General features: G+C 39.1%; 1 protein-coding gene across 2 annotated transcripts in view; it reads right to left on the reverse strand.

The window, feature by feature from the left end:
- Positions 1 to 623: 623 nt before the first annotated feature.
- The window catches only part of ankrd11 (ankyrin repeat domain 11), a 145426-nt gene continuing 124124 nt past the window's right edge, over positions 624 to 21925 (reverse strand). Inside the window, exons 5-13 of one of the 2 annotated variants that reach the window (XM_084107543.1) lie at positions 16147 to 16320; positions 14091 to 14291; positions 13457 to 13599; positions 13061 to 13208; positions 5946 to 12964; positions 5715 to 5813; positions 5219 to 5362; positions 5028 to 5120; positions 624 to 2280 (exon numbers count right to left, since the gene is read on the reverse strand). In XM_084107543.1, the coding sequence (XP_083963669.1) occupies positions 2095 to 2280; positions 5028 to 5120; positions 5219 to 5362; positions 5715 to 5813; positions 5946 to 12964; positions 13061 to 13208; positions 13457 to 13599; positions 14091 to 14291; positions 16147 to 16320 (8207 nt within the window). In that variant the 3' untranslated portion in view covers positions 624 to 2094. Of the gene's footprint in view, positions 2281 to 5027; positions 5121 to 5218; positions 5363 to 5714; positions 5814 to 5945; positions 12968 to 13060; positions 13209 to 13456; positions 13600 to 14090; positions 14292 to 16146; positions 16321 to 21925 lie in introns of both variants that reach the window. The other variant, XM_084107542.1, reaches the window with a different exon arrangement.

The raw sequence follows: 21925 nt of genomic DNA on the forward strand, positions 1-21925 counted from the left end.
ACTTTTTTTAAAAAACCTAAAAAACTCTTGCACTATTCCCCTCTAGGTTGACTGATGATTTCTAACATGTACTGTAAAGATGGAAACGGACCAAATAAAATCACAGAATAATTGACATTGGTGCATTAAAAAAAAAAAAATTAAATAAATAAAATACCGTGATTAACAAGGATGTTAAATATTAAAAAATAAAAAAAACAGCCCATGTATACAAACAGTGAGTCCAAGAACGGAAGTGTGTGTGTGTGTGTGTCATAATGACCTGTAAAAGTCCACATCACGGTCAGGCAATAAAAGTGACCTTTGAAGAGTCACGAGTTAAAAACTCAATTGCTTCGGGACTAAGAAAAGAACTGCGGATTTGATTCCGAATATTTAAAACGGCGAAGGAGAGAAAAGCTGGAATGGAAACTAACGAGAGGTGATTGAGAACGGGTGCAATAGTGCAGCGGGCGAGAGATTAGCAACGGGAGCCGATAACATGAGCAGAGGCATGACACAACAACTCCCATGATTACAATGTGTAATAATAAATTCAAATACGTACGATACAGTTCATGGGGTGGTTTGTGTATTCATCTCCAAATCACTATCCTAGCTATGAGTTGTGCAGCTTTAGATAGAAAAAAAAAAAAAAAAAAAGAGACGTTAAACTGTATAAAGGCATTTTCTTGGTTTATACTTTTTTTTTTTTTTTTTTTAGATATATACTTGTGTAATAAAACGATGAATAATATACCTCTACTATTCTTTAAATAAATCCATAATCACTCTGCTACATCTGAAAACTATGATCGTGGCCCTGACAGAGCGATCAGGAGATGAAGATGATGAAGATCTAGATTTACTTTGGACAGAAACCTATTGCATGAAAATACTGACGATGTGTTCAACTTTTGGCCCATGGGATTATGGGAAGGGAGGTGATGTGTGGGGGGGTGCTGCCCGAAAGTGAACTGTACATACAATGATAACTTTTATTCATTTATTTTCTTTTACACTTAACTGAGTGATGTTACAGTACATAAGTTATTTACAACTGTGCAGTAATGTGTGGCAAAATAAATTATCTAGAAGGCAGCGAGAATACATTGGTTAATGATTATAAAAAACTGTACATCATTTACGGAATACCTTTTTTTTTTTTGCTTTTTTTTTTTTTTGCAGTTTTTTGCAATTTTCAATTTTTTTTCCATTAAACTAATGTTGGCTCTGTAGTGTTTTTCAAGTCACTTCCTCAGAAAGGGAACAATGAAATGCCCGAGTAAAAGAAAGACATTAACCAAAAAAAAACAAAAACAAAAAAAAACAAAACAAAGAAGTCGTCCTCGTCTCTCGTGATTTGTGACAGCAACATTTGCTCTTACATTATTAGTCTTTTTTTTTCCTTATGCACTTGTTTAGAAACCAGCCGTGGCTTCGGGACCATCAGCCCATGCGTTTAATCCAGCATTTGGGACCAAATGCACCGTCGTCTCCATAAACCGAACGCAGTTTCTCCTCATTGCTCGGCGCCGAGCTGTCCTGAACATGGGCCGGAACCGCAGGAAAGTCGTTCTTTCCACCGCTTTAGCATTATAGACTCGGGTCCAAACGAGGAGACGCTATGCTAGCACTCCTGTCGCACTCTGTGTGTGTCCTGCACATCTGTCCCGGTGTCCACCAGTGCCGTCTGTCCTCTTGTTCTGGAGCACAACAGTGGACGAACCCGTCTCAAGCTTTTCTGTTTGTTGGTTGTAACTCAGTATGGGCTGGGACAGATAAAAAACTGCCCCTTATGTTCGCCCAGATAACCCACGACAGGAGGTTCAAAGCAGTTTCGCTTTTTCAAATCCCAAACAAAAGCATAAAAAACTTGAGGACAAAAGTGCAAGTTGTGTGTTTTTCCTCTCCCCGTTATAAAAGACGAACGGTTCCTCCTCGGGTGCAGGAAAAAGGATGAGTTTTACCTTTTTTTCTCTATATAATATATATTTCTCTCTTCCTCAAAGAATCTCCTCAAACCGGCTAGCCCTTACCGAACTTTTGTTTGATGTCTCTTTGATAGATGGTGAATGTTAGACCGAACTCTCAGAGTCTGAGTGTGTGTCGTTGTCACGCGGGCAACAGTACGAAGTCGTCATTGACGTCGACCATCGGCACGTAGAAGGAGGGAACCTCGTTGACGCACAGAGACTTGTGTCCCGCCGGGTCCAGCTCCTGTACCTTGAGTTGCCACTCCATCCGTTGCACTGCGTTCAGAGCCGCGGCCTCGTGTTGCTGACGCATCAGCAAACACGTCTGTCGGGAGAAGATGCGCACGGTTAGACTCTGGGACGTATACACATGCTTGCACAATGACTTGAAGAGCTCAAAATTTAACCTGTTTCCATTGATTTTTTGGTTACACTTTACAATAAGTTCATTAGTTAACATGAACTAAGAATGAACAATACTTCTACAGCATTCATTAATCTTAATTTCAACATTTACTAACACAGTAAAATCAAAGGTTGTGTTTGTTAACATTAGTTAATGCACTGTGAACTAACATGAACAAACAATGAATAGCTGTGTTATTATTAACTAACATTAAAAAAGATGAATAAATACTGTAACAAATGTACAGTACAGGTCAAAAGTTTGGAAACATTACGATTTTTTTTATATTTTTTAAAGAAGTCTCTAATGCTTATCAAGGCTGCGTTTATTTGATCAAAAATACAGATAAAAAACAGTAATATTGTGAAATATTATTACAACTTAAAATAATAGTTTTCTATTTGAATATATTTTAAAAAATAATTTATTCCTGTGATGCAAAGCTGAATTTTCAGCATCATTACTCCAGTCTTCAGTGTCACATGTGACCTCCAGTCTATCACATGATCCTTCAGAAATCATTCTAATATTCTGATTTATTATGAGTGTTGGAAACACTAATATATTTGATGAATAAAAGGTTCAAAAGAACTGCATTTATTCAAAATAAACAAAACAATTCTAATAATATAAATCTTCTTTACTATCACTTTTTATCAATTTAACACATCCTTGCTGAATAAAAGTATTGATTTATCTCAAAAAAAGAAAGAAAATAAATTACTGACCACAAATTACTGACCAGTAGTGTATATTGTTGTTACAAAAGATTTCTATTTTTAAAATATTTGCTTCTTTTTAAAAAATTTTTTACATTTTTTTAATTGTATTACTTTTTATTCATCAAAGTATCTTAAAAAAGTATCACAGGTTATGAAAACATATTAAGCAGCAGAACTGTTTCCAACTTTGATAATGAATCATCATATTAGAATGATTTCTAAAGGATCATGTGATAGACTGGAGTAATGATGCTCAAAATTCAGCTTTGCATCACAGAAATAAATGATAATTTAAAGTATAATAAATTGAAAACCAATTATTTTAAATTGTAATAATATATCACAATATAATTTTTTTTCTGTATTTTAAAAATAAATAAATGCAGGCTTGATGAGCAGAAGAAACTTCTTTCAAAAACATAAAAATAGTAATGTTTCCAAACTTTTGACCTGTACTGTATTGCTCATTGTTGGTTAATACATTAACTAATGTTCCACTGAACATGAATGGCTGTCATTCATACATTATGATTTTTTAATGCTAAATATAAGAGTTCTGTCAATCTGTCAGTCAAGTCCGAAGCAAGACGTTATGGCAATGACGTCTCAGATAGTCTGACGGCAGATTAAAATAAATAAAAAGTAAATAAACTTTTGAGTGATTAGTTACAAAAGTGGCATCAAATATGCTAAACACGGAAGCTGGAACAAGCATGTGTGACGCTTTATTTTTTCTTACAAAAAAAGTTACAAATACAACGCTATACAAAAAACTAAATATAACAGTTGCACACTCGGGGGATTCATGTAGATCTACATAAAGACACTGAAACATTTACTAATTTAACTGCTTTTTGCTTCATTGAAAATCGAATTGAGTCCATTTCTTTCTTAAGGCGAGACCCAGCAGATTTTTCATGCAGTGGTCAGTTTCCAGATTTTGGGCTAGTTTTCTCCTTCAGTATGTGTTCTTTCAAGCTGCTATAAAGACAACATTGAAAATATACATTAAGATGTTTATTTTATTACATTTTGTTTACTTGCGGCAGTAAGTTTCTCCCGAATTTACCAAGAAGTTAGCATTCCAACACGACATGCCGAGATCTGTCATGACCGGTCTCGTTGTAAAGCTCTGAGTCTCCTGCACAACGCTATGTAACCCAAATATGGGCATTTCCTTTCTATCAGTAACCAATCATGAATGTCCAAAGGGGGATTTAAAGCTAATGAAGCAATCTCATTTAGAGCTGTTTAAATCTTTAAATGCCGTTTTCTCAAAATGAGTTTTTTGTCATTCTCCAGTACAAACATCTCAGCCTATGTACACCAAACTCTCCAGTTATACACTTAACAGTATTCTGAAGATATGTTCAGAGGGATTTGTTAATAAATAATTCCTGGCCTGATTTATGTGACATTTTAATCAAAAAAATATGGCGAAAATCGATTTTTTATGGCTATGAACAGTATATTTTGATTTCCCAGGTAATAAAAGCATATATCCTGAAATTCCTATGAATTTTTTTTTTCATCTTGTGTGTAAACAATATGAAAAAATAATTATGCACTTGGCTTTATCATATGTTCAGATCTATCTACCGAAAATATATGCAAAATCGTGCATATTTAATGAGATAATGCCTAATTTGCATAATTAAACAAACAAATTTCAAAAACTTGTAATACATTTTTTTCACATACTTGTGCAAGTAATCAACTGAGGAAGTTTCATGGTGATATCTATTATTATTATTTTTTACCCTATTCACCTGTAGTGTCTTGCCTTAAATTTGTAAATTTGATTTGAGGCTTGGGATTGGCTCGGGACATTCCTATATGAAAGTATACAGATTCTATGTGGGCATATATATATCTGTATAAATATACAAAAATATATATCTATGTGGGTACATATATATATATATATATAAAACTCCTCCTCACCTTCATGCGGTCGTACTTATCATCCACATCTTGAATCCAGGAGATAAACTGCCGAGCGTTGAAGCGATCTCTCACAGACTTGTTTTCGTCCCCCTGGAGATCAAGATTAGTTAGAAATGTAATCAAATGCACATTTTCGTAGGCATTGTAACATCTTTAACGTGTTAATAATAGCTCAAATGAGGACTCACCTGGCTTTCTGATGGCATGTTGTAGACTTCTGAATCCAGCAGCATTGTGCACGCACTAAAAGGAACGGCCTGATTTGCGATTGTTCTTGCTGCTCTGCAATGAACACGCAGCACCTCCTGCTCACAAGATACAATAAGCTTCTCCTGTAAGGGAACATAAAATCAGAGTAAGACTAGACATCCAACTGATCCATTGATACCCTTTGGGCATTCATCTGGAAATCAAGGGACAAAACTAGTAAACAGTCTTTTGAATTGATCAAGGTCTGCAAGTCACAATAAGAACATCAGAAGAAAATGAGATGAAATGCTTGCTTAGTTGACATGTATATTGCAGATAACTTGCTGTTCTATTACACAAAGCCTTTGATGAATCAAAGGATTTGTGCCGTGTGATCATTGCATGCTAACGGGTGACTTTTGAAGTGAGCTCAGTGAGGGGAGAAAGCAAGAGGAGAAAATAAAGAAAGACTAAAGGCAAAGAGTAAGAGTTTACCCTCTCGATGCTGTGCTGCAGTCTTAGTTTTCCCCGAACCGCCTCTTGCTGTCTGAATAACTCCTTCAGGGGCTCCGACAAAGATGGAGGTGGAGCAATCTAGGATAGTAGGGAAAATAGTTTAGAAGGACATCTCTATATCTCAACAATAGAAATGCAATAATGGAGATATACTGTGTTTTAACCAAGCATGATGTTAAGAGTATTTATGCGCAAAAATTAAATTCTTACCACTGGAATATGAAGCTTGCTCAGAGGCTTGCCATCAAGTAGATAAGAGCCTGTGTACGTCACATACTCTGCGTAACACTGGGGAGCTTGAGGAGTTATGTAACACAAAATCTTCCTCTTTTCCTCGATTTTCTTGCGGATCTGAAGGTACTCGAAATAGGGGTTGGAACGGTCACTGTGGTATGGCTCTATCTCATCCAACTTGATGGCATTCACGATGACTGCCAGAGTCTGTTGGATCATCTCCCGAGTCTGCTTCATTGCGGTGTTCACAAGCTGAACCTGCACCTGTTGCTGGCCAGATTTTGGAAACTTTCTCTTGCGTGGATGTTGGGACTGGTTGTCATCGTCCTCGACAGGCCTGCCTTTTGACTTGGTGATTAGTGGAGGTACAGAAGGAGTGGATGTCTGAGCTGTGGTTGAGGTGATGGGCTCTTTCTCCTTTTCTACTGTGACACAAGAAGTGGTCACACTTGTTGTGATTGGTAAGGAGGATACTGAAGAGGTGATGCTTGATGAGCTCTGCTTGTTCTGATTGGCCAGCATCTGAGCCTTTTTCCGGGTCATCCTCTGAGGTATTTCCTCAATTTTCTTGGGTGCCTCAGACACTGGTATAGTCACAGACAACTTGGCGGTTGTCTCAAGGGCCTCTGATACTTGTGTGCTACTCGGCATCGAGACAGACTGAACCTGAACAGGATGAGGGCTACATGAGGGACCCAAAACGACCACAGGATTTTGTCCTAATATATGTGATTTTGTGGTGGCTGGTAGCTCCAAATATTGTACCATAACAGATGGCATCATTGTATCCGGGATTGTTTCTTTTTGCCTGTATTCGTTGTCCTTTTCACTGTCAGTAGAAAACAAATTTACATTTTCATCCACTTCTTCAAATGCTTCCCTCTCCTCTGGGACTGTTTCTTTCATGGGAGGAACATCTGGGATGTTCTGAGGCTCTGGCTCCAACTCACACTGCGGTCTATATCCATCCTCACTTATTGGAGGAACCAAATCCTGACCAGATTCGGTAGGAGGCACAATTGCAGGAGAACAAGATGCTTTGGACAGACTCGTCAAGTCAACATCCATTATATCAACATCTTCGCTTGTCTCAATAACTGGAGGTCTTGTCTGAGAAGGTGGAAGCTTACTCTCTGCAATCTCTGGGGTTGTTATATCAGGCTCCTGCATCTCCTTCTCTTGGAAAGGAAGCTCTGGTATAGAGAAAGGACCCATATCATCCATTTCATCAGCTGCACTAGGGAATGGGTCTACCCATGAAACAACAGGTTCTTGGTTGACTGGTGGGACTACAGAGATGCAGTTCTCTGCAACATAGGTGGGAGACTCTTGGATATTGTCTTTCATCATACATGGGGGCTCTAGGTCCATCTGCACTTCCTCGGGATCTGGTTTGCAATCAGTGAAGAAAGTTTCTAGTCGAGTTGATTCTGACTCCAGTGCCTCTGTTTCAGGTCTTTCCGGTGATGTAATGTCTTCCACTGTGTCTTTGTGGACCTCGTAATGAGAGTCAGATATTTGTGATGGACAGTATACTCTGGAATAAGCAGAGTGAGGTGGTGTCACAGGCATAACACTCGGGATATGCTGCAAATCACAATCGGAGTGTGAATATGGACTGCTTATCTTTGACACGGCAGCCTCGACCTCTCGGTAACTCTCATTAGGTGATTTCATGAGCGCTTCTGAGTTCCAGGCTAAGGGCTGATCACATGAGTTTTCCATGTAGTTGTCTTGTGGATGGGTTGGTGTTATGGGAATTTCATCAGGATCTCTTCTATCTGGACATTCAAGCCAAGCCTTTTTGTCAGATTCCTCAATCCCGAGTGAGTATGTGGGATCGTTTCTGGACTCGTCTTCAGCGTGGTGAACTTCTGTGCCATCCTCAACAAAATCATCATCTTCCTCCTCCTCATCCTCCTCTTCTTGCTCTTCAACAACAGGAGGCAAGTAGTCACTCACACTGACAGGGTGAGCTGGCATTAAAACCGGTCCACTTTGTTGTGGCTCTGAGAGATCATCAATATCCATGGGAGGAAGGGCAGCAGGAGCCGGAGTTGGGGGAGCCGCTATATCCAAACAAGGCTCCTGGGGTTCAGGTCTATGGACTGGAGTTGAGGGCTTCATGAGATAGTTGTTATAAACACTCCCCGAGTGTTCAATGCCATCGTTGAGGGAATTTACAGAAGGCGCTTCATCAGGAACTCTATCGTGTTGTGATAGGTCAGGCCTGGGAGACATCATCTCAATAGGGGGTGAAAAGTATGTTGGGGAAAGGCAATTAAGTCTGTCAGCTGCCATCTTGTCCTCGGTAATATGCGAGGCTGAAGACTCGAATGCTGTGCCTTCTGGTATATGTTGCTGTTGCAAAAACTTTTCTGCCTCCACTTTGAACTCACTCTCGAGTGGTCTTCTGACATCAGAGGTGACAGAACGACTCACAAGGGGTAATTGCAAGTTCTTTGCTGGTGTTATGCATGTTCCCTCCTGGAAGTTATTCGATGAGTTGGAATATCTATCAAAGAAGGAAGGGGAGCAGGCGTTCATGGACATAGTGGTGGCCGAGGAATTCTGACAGTCAAGACCATCAAATATGATATCAGGATAGTCCTCTGCACTGCAGGACGGAGTGCGTGGAGTTTGCATGACTTCCTCATAGCTCGGACATGAGATCACAGATGTTGGGGTGGGGACACCTGTTGGTCTGTTCTGGTCAGGTCTAGGAGATGCAGGAAGATTTTCCTTTATTTGATGGCCAGCAAGCCAGTCTTTTGAGTTCTGGCTGTCCATAGGTATCGGCTTTCTATCAGGTGACATCATTTGGGTTGGAAGGCCAATATCTTTGAACTTTTTTTCTTTCAAAGAACTTTCCACTGAACCAGATTTTTTGGAAAGTTCACTGCGGTTCCTCTTAAGTTCTTCATTCGATTTAGTTTTATCCTTAAGTTTGGGATCACCTGACCGATGCCTCAGTTTTTCCATCTGTTTCATTCTTTCTTTGTGTTTCTTATGGCGCTCCTCAATCTCTTGATCTTTTAAACTAAGCATTTTGCCAAAACTTGTTAGTCTGAGATCACCATCAACCAAAAGCTTTTCACGAGGGCGGTTGTCCTTACGAGTTGTCTCCTTTGCCTGGCTGAATTTGTCATTCTCATCTTTGACCTTGGCTTTGAGATCTGTTCTGTCTTTGTCCATGATATCTTTATTCCTCTCCTTGTTTTTCCCATCAAATTTAGAACTGTCTTCTTTAGATTTCTCTTTAAGACTTGTGACTTGAGCGTTTTCCTTCATTCCAGATTTTTGTTCTTCTTTTGAGTGTCTGAAGGACCCAAATCCATCTGAGTATTTATGCTTTTCCTCTTTCACTTTTTCCTTGTGCTTCTCTTTCTTCTTTTTGTCTTTTATTTTCTCACTGTTAATGACACTATTTGTCTTGTCTTTTTTGGACATCTCCTTCTCAAACTCCAGAGTCTTTTCCAAGTCATCCTCACCATCAACTTTGGAACCATATGGAAAAGTGTAAGGGTCAGCCTCCAAAGGCATGGGCTCTTTGTCAAAGGGCAAGCTTTCTCTGCGGCCGTATGATTCTCTGATCTCCTCTGACTTGTCTTTTTTATCCCCCTTTTCTTTCTTGACTTTCTCCTTTTCTTTGTCATGACTCTTTTTGGATGATGAGGATGAGGAATGTCTATGCCTCTCTTTCTCTCTGAACTTATCCTGTGGATTAGAGATGGATATAGACTCTCTTCTCTCCTCGGAGATATCCGGTATACTGATGTTGGAGGAATCATAGAAGCTGCTTAGAACGGGTTCATGACCTCTGTCTGTGAAACTGTCTGATGAAATTTCACTATTTCTATCATTGGAATCATCTTTGTAATCATTCATTGCCTCTTCCTCAAGTTTCTCCAACAACGATTTCTCATTTTCGCCACTCCCCTTTGAGAGTTTTCTTTCTTTTAAGTGCTCTACCTTGTCTTTGTATTTGTTTTTGCTCTTTTCTTCACTGGCATCTTTCTTGTCAAGAAGTTTCTGCTTGCTTTTCTTGTCTTGATTTGAATCCACAGATGCTCTGTCCTTGCGTTCCTTGTGTTTTGTGTCAATTGAATCTTTGTCCTTTTTATCTTTGTGTTTTTCCATGGAGGCTTTTCTCTCTTTTCCAGCATCAAATGATGCCTTCTCCTTTTTCTTATCTTTATGTTCCTTTTCCTTTTGTTTTTCTGTGGAATGTGTTTTCCCCTCAGAGTATTTCTTATGTTTATCTGTTTGGAAATTATCCATTTCATCTATGTCTGGTGTGGAATCTTTCCTGTGAGAATCTGACAGTCCGAGAGAGTCACTTAATTTTGCAACGCCCCCATTATAGTTGTCATCATCATCTTCGCTCTCATCTGTAAAAATATCTGCAATAGTGTACCATGTCTTCTCTCTCGCCTTTTCAGGTTTTCTCTCCTCTTTCTTAAACTCCAGAAAATCTTTTTCTCTGTCAGCATGTTTGTCCTGGGATGTCTTCTCTTTCTTATCTTTAATCTGTTCAGATGACATCTTCCTTTCTTTGTCCTTGACATGAGAATCTTTATGCTTTTCTTTAGCCCCATCCCGCTTGTCTTTGGGGGTCCGTTCTAGATCTTTCTCTTTCATTGATCTATCGATCGAGTTTTTCTCAGGTTTCTCCTTTTCCTGGTCCAAATTTCTGTCCTTAGGCTTGTCCTTGTGTTTTTCTCCTTTGGACTTCTCTTTCTTTTCCACACCATCCATTTTCTTCTCCCTTTCCTTTCCAGAGTGGTTCCTCTCTCTGGGGTCAGCCTTACAAGTGGTTTCATTCTCTGGTTTGTCTTTAAAGAAGGCCTCACTCCCATAGTCATCTCTCAGAGATTCTTGTTTAGTTTTGGAGTCTTTCCTTTCCTTAGTAAACTCATAGGAATCTTTTCGGTCTCTGCTGCCCTCCACAGAGTCCTTCTCCTTCTTCTCTTTGACACCCTCTGCTGATTCTTTTCGTTTCTTCTCCTTTTCCAATGACTGACCCGAATTGAACTTTTGTTTGTCTGTCCAGTCTTTTTTCTTTTCAGTATTCTTTTCAGAGGATTCCTTGTCTTTCTTCTTTGATGCAGTTTCCTTTTCAGGACGCTTATCTCCATGATCTGGCTTTTTATCTTTGACTTTATTTTCCTTTCTTCGGTCCCTGCTTTCCTCCTTCACTGTTTCTACAATTAACTTGACCGCATTATTTGATTTGTATTCTTTTACAGGGGCGTCCCAGCTATCATCTCCATAAAGCGAACTGTCAGAAGACATGTCTGACTGCCACCGATCATGGGGATCATCTGATGCACTCATTTTGGTTTCCTCTAGTAAGTGATTTTTTAAGTCATAGTCTTCATAATCGGGTTCCTCCTTGATAGTTTTATCCCTCTTAGACTTTTCCTTCTCTTCTTTTATGCTTTTCTCAGATTTAAAATGTTTTTCTTCTTTTTGTTCATTCTTTTTGTCAATTTTAAGAGATTTATCCTTAGACTTTTTCTTTTTGTCATCTTTATGGGCTTTCTGCTTCTCCTCCTTTGCCTTGTCTTTTATAATTCGCTCCTTCTCAGTCTTTAAAGGTTTGTCCCTCTCCTCTTTGCTCAGCTTTTCCTTGTTTGACTCCTTTGTCTTCTTTGACCTCTCTTCTTTGACAACCCTTTGAGTTTCTTTACCTGGCCAGTCCTTGTCTTCAGATTTACCTTTAGACAATCGGTCCTCCTTCTTAAAATGATCTTTCTCATGTTTTGAAAGTTTGACCCTATTTTCAGAAGGCGACTCCGTGTCAACAATTAGCGATTTCTGCCGTGTATCATCAAAGTCAAAAGAAAAGCTCTTGACAAACTTTTCATTCATGTCTTGACTCAACACCACACTTGGAGCCTTATCCTTTTCCTTACTTTTGTGTTTGTGTTTCACTTTGTGTTTCTTCAACACCTTTCCATCTTTGTCTGTTTTAGAAATGGCTCCATCTGTGTTCGAGTTCTTGTAAAACTCAGAGTTCTTTTTGTCTACCGCACTGGCATGCGTGTTGTTTTTCTTTCTGTTATCTTGCACTTTCTTTTTCACCTGTTTCACAGACTCAACGCTGGAGTCGGCAGACAAGTAGTCCGATTCGCTAGAGAGCCTTGTTCTGACCGAGTCCGAGAGGGAGCTGACATCTGACCATTGTGGAGAGGACACAGTCTTCCAGCCATCTGTCCTCCACTGCTTTGGGTGCTGCTCTGCCAGAGACTGCGTGTGTTTCTGTGAGCTCAGACTCCCATGCGACGAGGATGAAGAAGAAACTGACAGAGAGCTAAAGACAGAAGGATCTTTAAGGCTCAACGTAGAAGAGTCCTTTACACAATTTGCACTCTGCATGGATCCTTTATCGTCCTCGCTCTCCAAGTCCCCAATCTCAGAGTCTGAGGTGCAGAACTTGTCGTTTACTTTACCAAAGCGCACCTCCTTACTAACATTATTTTTTGTCTCCTTCTTCCTCTTCTTCTTGACTTTACTTTTCTCTTTTTGCTGCTTGGAGCTCAGCGATGTCGATTCCCGGCTCTTTGCGTTGGTCTGAGGTGCAGGTTGCCTTGGTGTGGTCGTGGGTGTAAAACACAAAGTCCTGTCGTCTTCATCCGAGCTGTTGCTGTCCGACAGGATCCTGCGCACAGCCTTCTTTGGTGTTAGCGTGTTGCTTTTGGAATAGGTTTTAACCTCCATCTTGGGTATGGAGATAAAGTTGTTTGTCTTGATGACGGGATCCTTGCGAAACTCTTTCTTGAGCAGATGCTTGTCGTCCACAGGTGGGACACGCTCCTCCTCATCATCCTCGTCAAACTCGTACTCATCCTTGACCGGAGTGGAGATAGATTTGGGTGGGTCCATGCCCTTCCCTTTTAATTTTAAGCCCTTCTCAAACTCTGAGTCTGTATTATTGCCATCAACAGAGCTGGATGGGGCAAATGATGGGGCATCTTCCTCTTCAGAAGAATCTGCTGAGATGCACAAAAAAATCTTAATATTAGCATATGGTACACATTTACTGCACTTTCTGGAATATATTCGCACAAGAACTGCACGGTACACACCTGAGGAACTCTCCTCACTGGAGGTGTAAGTGCCTTTTCCCAGCAACAGATTAAGCATTGTTTGCGAATTTGCCACTTTTAATGGAGTCTCTCCTCTTCTGTTGCTTTGACAAGGATCCCCTCCATACCGTAACAGCAGCTTCACAACCTACAAAACCAGAATAGGGGGTTTGTTACAAAGCATATCAAGATACCAAACTTTTTGTGTACAATGTTTCCAGCTTAAGAAAACACACAGCGCCGTATACTGAATTAGCTAACAAAAACAAACCGCATCAGTTACGTCATCATCACGTCTCGAGCGGGAATTCTCGACGAATTTCCGAAATTAGAATTTTTATTTGACAGACCTAACACACACACATATTTGTGGAACGTCTGTTTGGAGGTACTTACTTTAAGATGGCCATTGTTGGATGCATCATGTAGAGGCGTGTCATCATCCAGGCCCTTGGTGTTAACCTCGGCCCCGGCTGCCAGCAGCTGCTTGGCCACATCATAATACCCTCTATTACACGCCTCATGCAGTGCGGTCCAGCCTAAAACAAAAAGCATTCCATTATTAATAAAAAAGCATTTCGTTATTAAGTGCCTGCTTATATACATCATGAAAAGAATAGCATGAGCATTTCAACGGGATCAAAACAGTGATCACCTAATATTCTATGCAATTTCAACAGCATGTTAAAGGACTAAAGTGGAAGTCAGGTGATCTCTAATTTCTTCAACTTTTATTTATTTATATAGCACATTTAATAGTAACGTTGTTGCCCAAAGTGCGTCACAGTTATAATTAAAACAAACATATATAAACACATTTACCAAGCCTAGCAAATGAAAGCATGACTACACACTATTAGACATGAACCGTCACACAAGTGTATAGTGAGATCAGTATAGAGAGAAGAAAACAAAAAAATAAGGCATATCTTAACTAAAAGCTACGTTAAAAAGATATGTTTTCAACTGAGACTTAAAAACCTCTATTGTTGAAGCTTGCCGGATACGAAGGGGATATGTCTGCCCGTACCTGCAAAGTCTTTTACATTCACGTCGGCCCCCTCGTTGATGAGCTCCTTTACACGGCGTGCTTCCCCGCGTATGGCTGCCCGGTGCAACCGCGTCTCGCCCCTCTCGTTTCGCTTGTTAACTTTGTCTTTGGTTTTTGAGGCCGAGTTTGGTGTTCCCTTCTGACCCAGACTTGACTGTGACTGATGCTTTGGTGTTGTGTCTGGATGGAAACATGGGTATTAACAGCAAGATTACTTACAGAAGTGGTTTTCAACTGGACAAAGTTTAAAGGGGGCCAACAAGATGATTCAAAATAATTTTAAATAAGACAAAACTAGTTTAAAACATTGGATAGGACAGGATAAGAGGAGGGAGGAGAGGAAAATGGGAACAGAATCGGCATATGACCTCAAGTTAGGACTCAAGCACTGTATTTCTGCACTGTCTCCAGCATCATTCTCTTTTTAATTTGTCCCCCACAACAAGTGCAATTTTTTATTAAAAACATGGCTTTTTAAAGTGTTTTTTTTAGAACTAAAATAACACATACCAAAATAAATAAAATAAAACAGTCACATAATCTATAATAAATATAATTGTGTTCATCGCAAACAAAAAGTATTTTAATCATTATTCGGTAATCATGAACTACTTGTCAATTCGGTGGTCAAAAACAGTGTGGATCCTGAAAAAATGACAGTTCTTGAAACTTCAGGAATCACTAAATCTTGTTTGATTTTAATCTACTCATAGTCAAAGTTTCTGTAGATAAAAAAGTAGCTTTGTCATCATTACAGCTGAAGTACAAGAGGAAATATATGAACTTGCCCTTCAAATATTATCTTAAGCAATGGGGCGCCTTGGAGTCAAAAAGGTTGAGAACCACTGACTTACAATTAAACACTGAGCATGAGCAACTTGTGTATTATTGTAGTAATGAGTACTATTTGCTCTGACCTCTAGGTGGCAGTCTTATACAACAAACATGGAGACAACTTCTGCCTGTGCCAATTTGCGCCTTCTAGCTGTCACATCTTTCACTAAATTACACAATTTTAACTGAATTTCACCCCTTGGATTTGGATGACACTGTCAGCAACACAATTAAAGCACATTGAATCAACAAACCACCACGTAAACAAGGAAATTTATTAGCAATCACAAGACAGACATGCCAAATCAGCTGCACTAAATTACTATTTTCAGACATATTCAGAACAAACTAACACAACAATAGCTGGCATGAAAAAGTGCTCTGTATGGGTGGGGTTAGGAATTTCCTGTAGTCTTTTGTTTTGGAAAAATAAGTCTGGTGAGCAACTTGAAGAGGAGCGAAATTTCAGTAAATCTAATAGAGACATGGTTACAATAAGGTTCATTAGTTAATATTAATGTACTAACTAACAATGAGCAATACATCTGTTACAGTATTTATTAATCTTTGTTAATGTTAGTTAATAAAAATCCAGCTGTTCATTGTTTGTTCATGTTAGTTCACAGTGCATTAACTAATGTTAACAACCTTTGATTTTAATAATGTATTAATAAACGTTGAAATTAATATTAACTAAGATTAATAAGTGCTGTAGAAGTATTGTTCATTCTTAGTTCATGTTTACTAATAAAACTTATTGTAAAGTGTTACCGAGACATGCATACCAGAGATAAGAATTAACCTTTAAGTATGCAATACCATTGGTCAAGCTTAGAAAACAAACTGAAATAAACCTTTGAAGTAAACGCAACACAAATCCAATGCGTTTCACTTATCTCAAGCTGCAAAACCACATGAGCCAATCAAATCTGGAAACCTGAACAGTTCATATCGGAACAGCACAACCAAGTCCCTTGATGGTCTATCAACAGTCCTGAAGGGCTGATGAACAACAGTGGATTAAGATTGCAGAGGTTCATTTCGCCGAAGTAATGGGAATTGATGAGGGTTATCTTGTTTAATTGAATTCTAATTAAGTGCTGTGGTGTGTGTGTGTGTGTGTGTAAATGAAGCATAGCATGATAGCGCAGCAGGGACAGTGGAAGCTACTGAAGACGTGGCGCTCATGATAAACGCGCACCTGGACTGTTGACGGACTCCTCGGCCGTCATCTGCATGAGGAGAGCCACCTGCTGCCGCTCGGACAGGGGGTACCCGGCCCGGATCCCCGGCATGCCCATCCCGAACGCCAGGCCCGACTTCCTGGTGTTAGTGGGCTCTTTTTTAATGCGCTTCCGCTCTGGACCTTGCTTTTCTGTTGAGGAGAAAACAGGGCGCATGTTAAGTCTCAAAACCAGCCTTGTACATTCGGTTTTGTAACCGCTTCGTACAGATCCTGTAAAATGAAATTCCAGGACATTAAGCACTACTTTTTTTTGGTTTTCAAGGACTACAATCAGAGATCTCACTTATCAAAACAATATCTTTATTATGTTTCAAATTCTAGAAAAGGTAAACCGATAAATAAAAATATACTAACAAAGCAAAATGGTACAAATAAAGTGCAACACATGCAATGACTGTGGCAACATTAACCATTTAAAGGATACTTTGACAAAGATATCGCTTATTCCTTATTCAAACTGATTTTTTTCTCGCATGAATATATGATTGACCTGATGAATGAAAGATGTATCATATACTTGGATATTTATATGAGCAATGTCACATTCGTAGTTAACATTAATTTTAAAATGAAAATACTGTTTCATAGGAAAAATTAAACACTAATTTCAAAAAGTCAAATTCAAGCACTTTAAAGGAGTAGTTCACTTTAAAATAAAAATTAGCCCATGATTTACTCACCCTCAAGCCATCTTAGGTGTATATGACTTTCTTCTTTCAGACGAATACAATCGGAGTTATATTATAAAAGTGCTCCACACTGCTCTGGGGGGTTAATAAAGGCCTTCTGAAGCAAAGCCATGAGTTTAAGAAAAATATTCATGTTTAACATGTTACAGAGTAAAATTCTAGCTTCCAGTACACAGTCTACTTACGCATAAAGCGCAACTTACGCAACTTGTGACGTCAGAAGTAGCATAAATATCAGCAGTGCGTCGCATTACTTGCAGAAGTTGCGCTTTACATTTAAGCCGAATCTGTATGTTCGTTTGGCCAGAAGCTAGTTATTTTACTTTATAAAGTTTCAAATATGAATATTTTTCTTACACAAACTTTTCTTCAGAAGGCCTTTATTAACCCCCCAGAGCAGTGTGGAGCACTTTAATGATGGATAGATGCACTTTAATGATGGATAGATGCACTTTTATGATGGATAGATGCACTTTAATGATGGATAGATGCACTTTTATGATGGATAGATGCACTTTAATGATGGATAGATGCACTTTTATGATGGATAGATGCACTTTAATGATGGATAGATGCACTTTAATGATGGACAGATGCACTTTAATGATGGATAGATGCACTTTAATGATGGACAGATGCACTTTAATGATGGATAGATGCACTTTTATGATGGATAGATGCACTTTAATGATGGACAGATGCACTTTAATGATGGATAGATGCACTTTAATGATGGACAGATGCACTTTAATGATGGATAGATGCACTTTTATGATGGATAGATGCACTTTAATGATGGACAGATGCACTTTTTTGAGCTTCAAACTGTTGGTTGCAATTCACTGCGATTATAAAGCTTGGAAGAGCCAGGATATTTTTTAATATAACTCCGATTGTATTCGTCTGAAAGAAGAAAGTCATATACACCTAGGATGGCTTGAGGGTGAGTAAATCATGGGGCAATTTTCATTTTAAAGTGAACTACTCCTTTAAGCACCTTGTACACTCCCTGAAGTAAGCTAGCACAAGTTAATATGCATTAAGTGCATTTCCCGTCCCTGCCATCCTTAGTAGCCTGAAGGTCAAGTTAAACCTTGGGTGAATTCCCAGCTGCTGGTGGCAGTCTAGTGTGTGTGTGTGTGTGTGTGTGTGTTTCTTTAAGGCTATGACTTGGCAGCCTGTCACCGATTACAAAATGGCCGGTGTTCACATTTCAATGTGGCTGAGGCAAGGTCATGTTTAACGTTTGGACAAAAGCAGCTGCTCTTCACAGAAATGCCCATCAATTATTCTCAGTATGTCAGTGTCAACATATCTGCCTCACAATGAAGTCTCACCCGTGCTATCGACTTACAGTAGGAGAGGCATCTTCAGGTTTGCCAGTTTCCACTGTATGACCTCAAACTGGGCAAACATCCCCAAATGTCACAAGCATTCTCATGCCATTAACACCAATAAAAACCCAATGAGGTACAACAATCCTGTCATCTAGATTTCTGCTCTTGCATAATCTATGGAAGATATACAAGCTTGTTCTCAACATTTGCTCGAGGCCACCAGCATATATTATAGGGAAAGGAAGTCAGACAGAGATCTTTCCAGACATTATTCTTCATGTCTAGAGTAGATGAATATTCGCTAACACCTGTAAACACTTACATGTAATGTAGCCCAACCGCTTGAACACACACACACACACACACACACACACACTCTTTTTAAGTCACATTCCTGTGATTCAACCCTCGAAGAGCATGAACAGCAGAAGCAGTCTAAACATGTATATAATGTGTGGATGAAGGGAACAGAAAAACACAGTGCTTGCACTTTTAGTCTTCTAAAATACACTCAACTGAGGGAATGGCACTGGTACAGTATTACAAAAGCTTTCTGTCCCCATTTGTCACACATAAAGTGAATTAGTGGCTGCAGAATGTTTTGCACATTGCCTATTTTTTAATAATGTAGAAACAGTTCAAAAAGGGAAAACCTGAAATATAAGATGCATAAATGAATACGACTAACATCAGTGCAACCCTCAAGTTAAAAAGACAAAATGGTAATTATAATACGTCTAAAGGAGCACATTGAAAGCTGTTGTAAAACAGTGGATATATGCACAGTTAAATGCAGCAATTTTCAACACAGCCTGACTCCTGCAAACAACGACGTCTACGAACAAGTGTAGTACTTAAACATTTCATATTATTGAAATAGCTATAGGGAGAATTTAAGATTTTTTCAATAGTTTGTGCTATGGTATCAAAATTGGTACCAAGATTATTTTTCATGGATATTATGGATATCGGTAAGTGGTTGAGGCCATTTTAAAAATCTGACTTCATAGCAAATACCCGTCTAGCATTAAAAAACAAACAACATTTTAAGCGCAAAAGCTTCATATTAGTGGTCGACTGATACTGTTTTTTGATGGCCGATGCCGATACATTAGAGAGCAGATTGGCAGATAAAAAGCCGATATATATTTATTTGAATTAATATTGAAAAAATTTGAAATAAATTATCTGAAAATGAATTTAAGAAATAAATCTCTATATTAAAAAGACTTACTTTAGACGGCAACTTCTTGATTCAGTAATCGTATTACAGTACTTTTCACAAAAATCACATTCACTGTTTGCGAAATTGCAGTCTGACAGAAATATTATTAAGATTATTGATTTGATCTGTTTATCTGTGTGGATTGATTTACTCATGCAATCCACATGGGCTACAATGAGTGAATGTTTGTGGGAATTTCCGCATTATCATCGCAGAACTTGCAGGAAAGTTTTGTGAAATTCAGGCCCTGTTTCTGAGAGGAGGCAGATATACGAGGAGTTCACATGAAACACGAAACTTTCAATTTAAAGTTGCTTAACCTATTTATATAGCCTTATAGTTATGGAGGTGGTATAACTAGTTTTTCAAAAACAACCCAAACCAGAAGAGCTGGTTCGGTACGAGGTCTAATGTCTCTGATCAAACTCGTTTTTTTATCAAAACTGTACAGCTGAAAAAGACACTAACAGACCATGAAATGTTCAGAATGAGCTCATCTGATGAGTAAAGATGGTTCAGGCCATTGTTTTCAGTTTGATTGACTATATTAAGCAAATGCAAACCTGCTACAAGCATTTCTTGGTGTAATGTAGTGTGTGTCCTCTGAGACTGGAGGAAATCTAGGTCAGGGACTGAGGGTTACAGGGACCACAGCACAACAAACAAGGGGGATTTTCAATGGTGAATGTGTAAATATAAATCAAACATTAAGCATTGAATTTTCTGGGTGGTTTATTACTAGCAAATCTAATGAGCTCACTCAAATTGCTCAGAAAAGTGCAGGTAAAACCACACCTCTCTAACGCTGAATGAGATTACACAAAAACGAGTTCTGCACTGAATTTTAAAACTCATGGTTAAGGGTTTGTGCAAAACAGCAATATTAACAAGTGATGCTTGCCTTAGTAAGAACCCAACTTTACACAATGCCTCCACTGTCGATCACCAAAACTGTAAGGCAGAACTCTCTGCCCAGTGGAAACAGGAAATGAAGGCAGAAGAGACAGGAAGTGCCCGCAGGATGTTGTCTCAATACTTTATGCACAGCGGATGAAAGGACATTATGGGGGAGTTTTTTTTTTTGGGGGGGGGGTCATATTTTTGTTTCAATTTGATGAAATTATTGGTTTGTTTTGTTTTAATTTAATCTGTTAATTAAGAAAGAAAATATTGAAAATGGGATACATCATGAAGGGCGTGGAAATGAGAATGAGATGTGGGTCTGAGACGATATATGACTCGTTTCGGCCTTTTCTCAAGGCCGCGGAAGCATGGCGTGGGCTTGTGTTTTGCTACGCACTTCATACGTTTGTTTGAAGTTGTTTCGTTTTGTATAATTTGTTCCTTACATTTTGTTTTGTTTTGGAAATCAAATATCTGGATTTAAGTAAATAAGAAGAAAACAAACAACGCTTAGTGGAATGACGTGCGTAGCAAAACACAAGCCCATGCTCCCGCGGCCTTGAGAAAAGGCCGAAACAAGGGGGTTAAAAAGAGTGGCGGGATCGGTTTCATCAGCCACAATGATGAACGAACTCTTGCTCGGAGCACTTGATGCTTTTGCTCAGGGATTGTTAGTGTATTAGACTTCTTTATCTGAGCTTCTCAAGCACAGAGACAGTGTGAACACATGCTTCACCTCTTCAGAAAGCTAGGAGACGCGGTAATCAAACACAGGCAAAACAGACGCGGACACAATTCAGGCACCAGCTGATCTGATAAATACGATGAACAATAGTGATTTCACCGTATAGTGATTTGTGCATGGATCCGCGTAAACGACCACAAATTCTGTATTATACCGGCCAGACAAGTCATTTGGCGATGTCAATTTGTAAAGAAAGATTACTAAACACATAATATGCATGTGCACGCCATCAACCGTTTTCACAGATTCACATTTTTGAAGTTTACGCGGAGATGGAAATTTTTCACAACTTGCACCTTGGAGCCTGTTTCAAAGTTTGCGTTCTCGAGCCACCAAACACTGTTGTCATGCAAATGAACGGCCAGAACCCATTAAAAGTTTTCTGTTTTCTGTTCGGCCCTAAGTCAATAACTAAAGATCTTTGCAACGGAAGTGAATCAATCCAAAACTAACTTTAGCTGGACAATAACTTTATTCTAGAGCTGCTGTAAAGCCAAACAATCTCTGTTACTGTAATTTCCTATCATCACTGTAAAGCTGCTTTGAAACAATCTATATCGTTAAAAGTGCTATATAAATGAAGGTGACTTGACTGGTGAATATTTCATAAGAGCTCTGCATGACATTAAATGAAATACTATAAAAAACATTCCTCCCTGCAGGGACATGAGTAACGCTTGGCCGTGTGAAGGCCAGAGAACATCACTGGTCCGATCTGCTAGACAGCAGCGAATCTCTTCTCGTTTTAAATGCGAGCGTGTGTGCATGTTAGCCAGAGACCAATCGCGTGTGCAAGTGTACCAGCGCACATGCCTGCCAGCGTTAGCAAGGCGTG

Source organism: Abramis brama (genome assembly GCF_963993115.1).
Source record: "Abramis brama genome assembly, chromosome: 3".
Classification (NCBI taxonomy): domain Eukaryota; kingdom Metazoa; phylum Chordata; class Actinopteri; order Cypriniformes; family Leuciscidae; genus Abramis; species Abramis brama.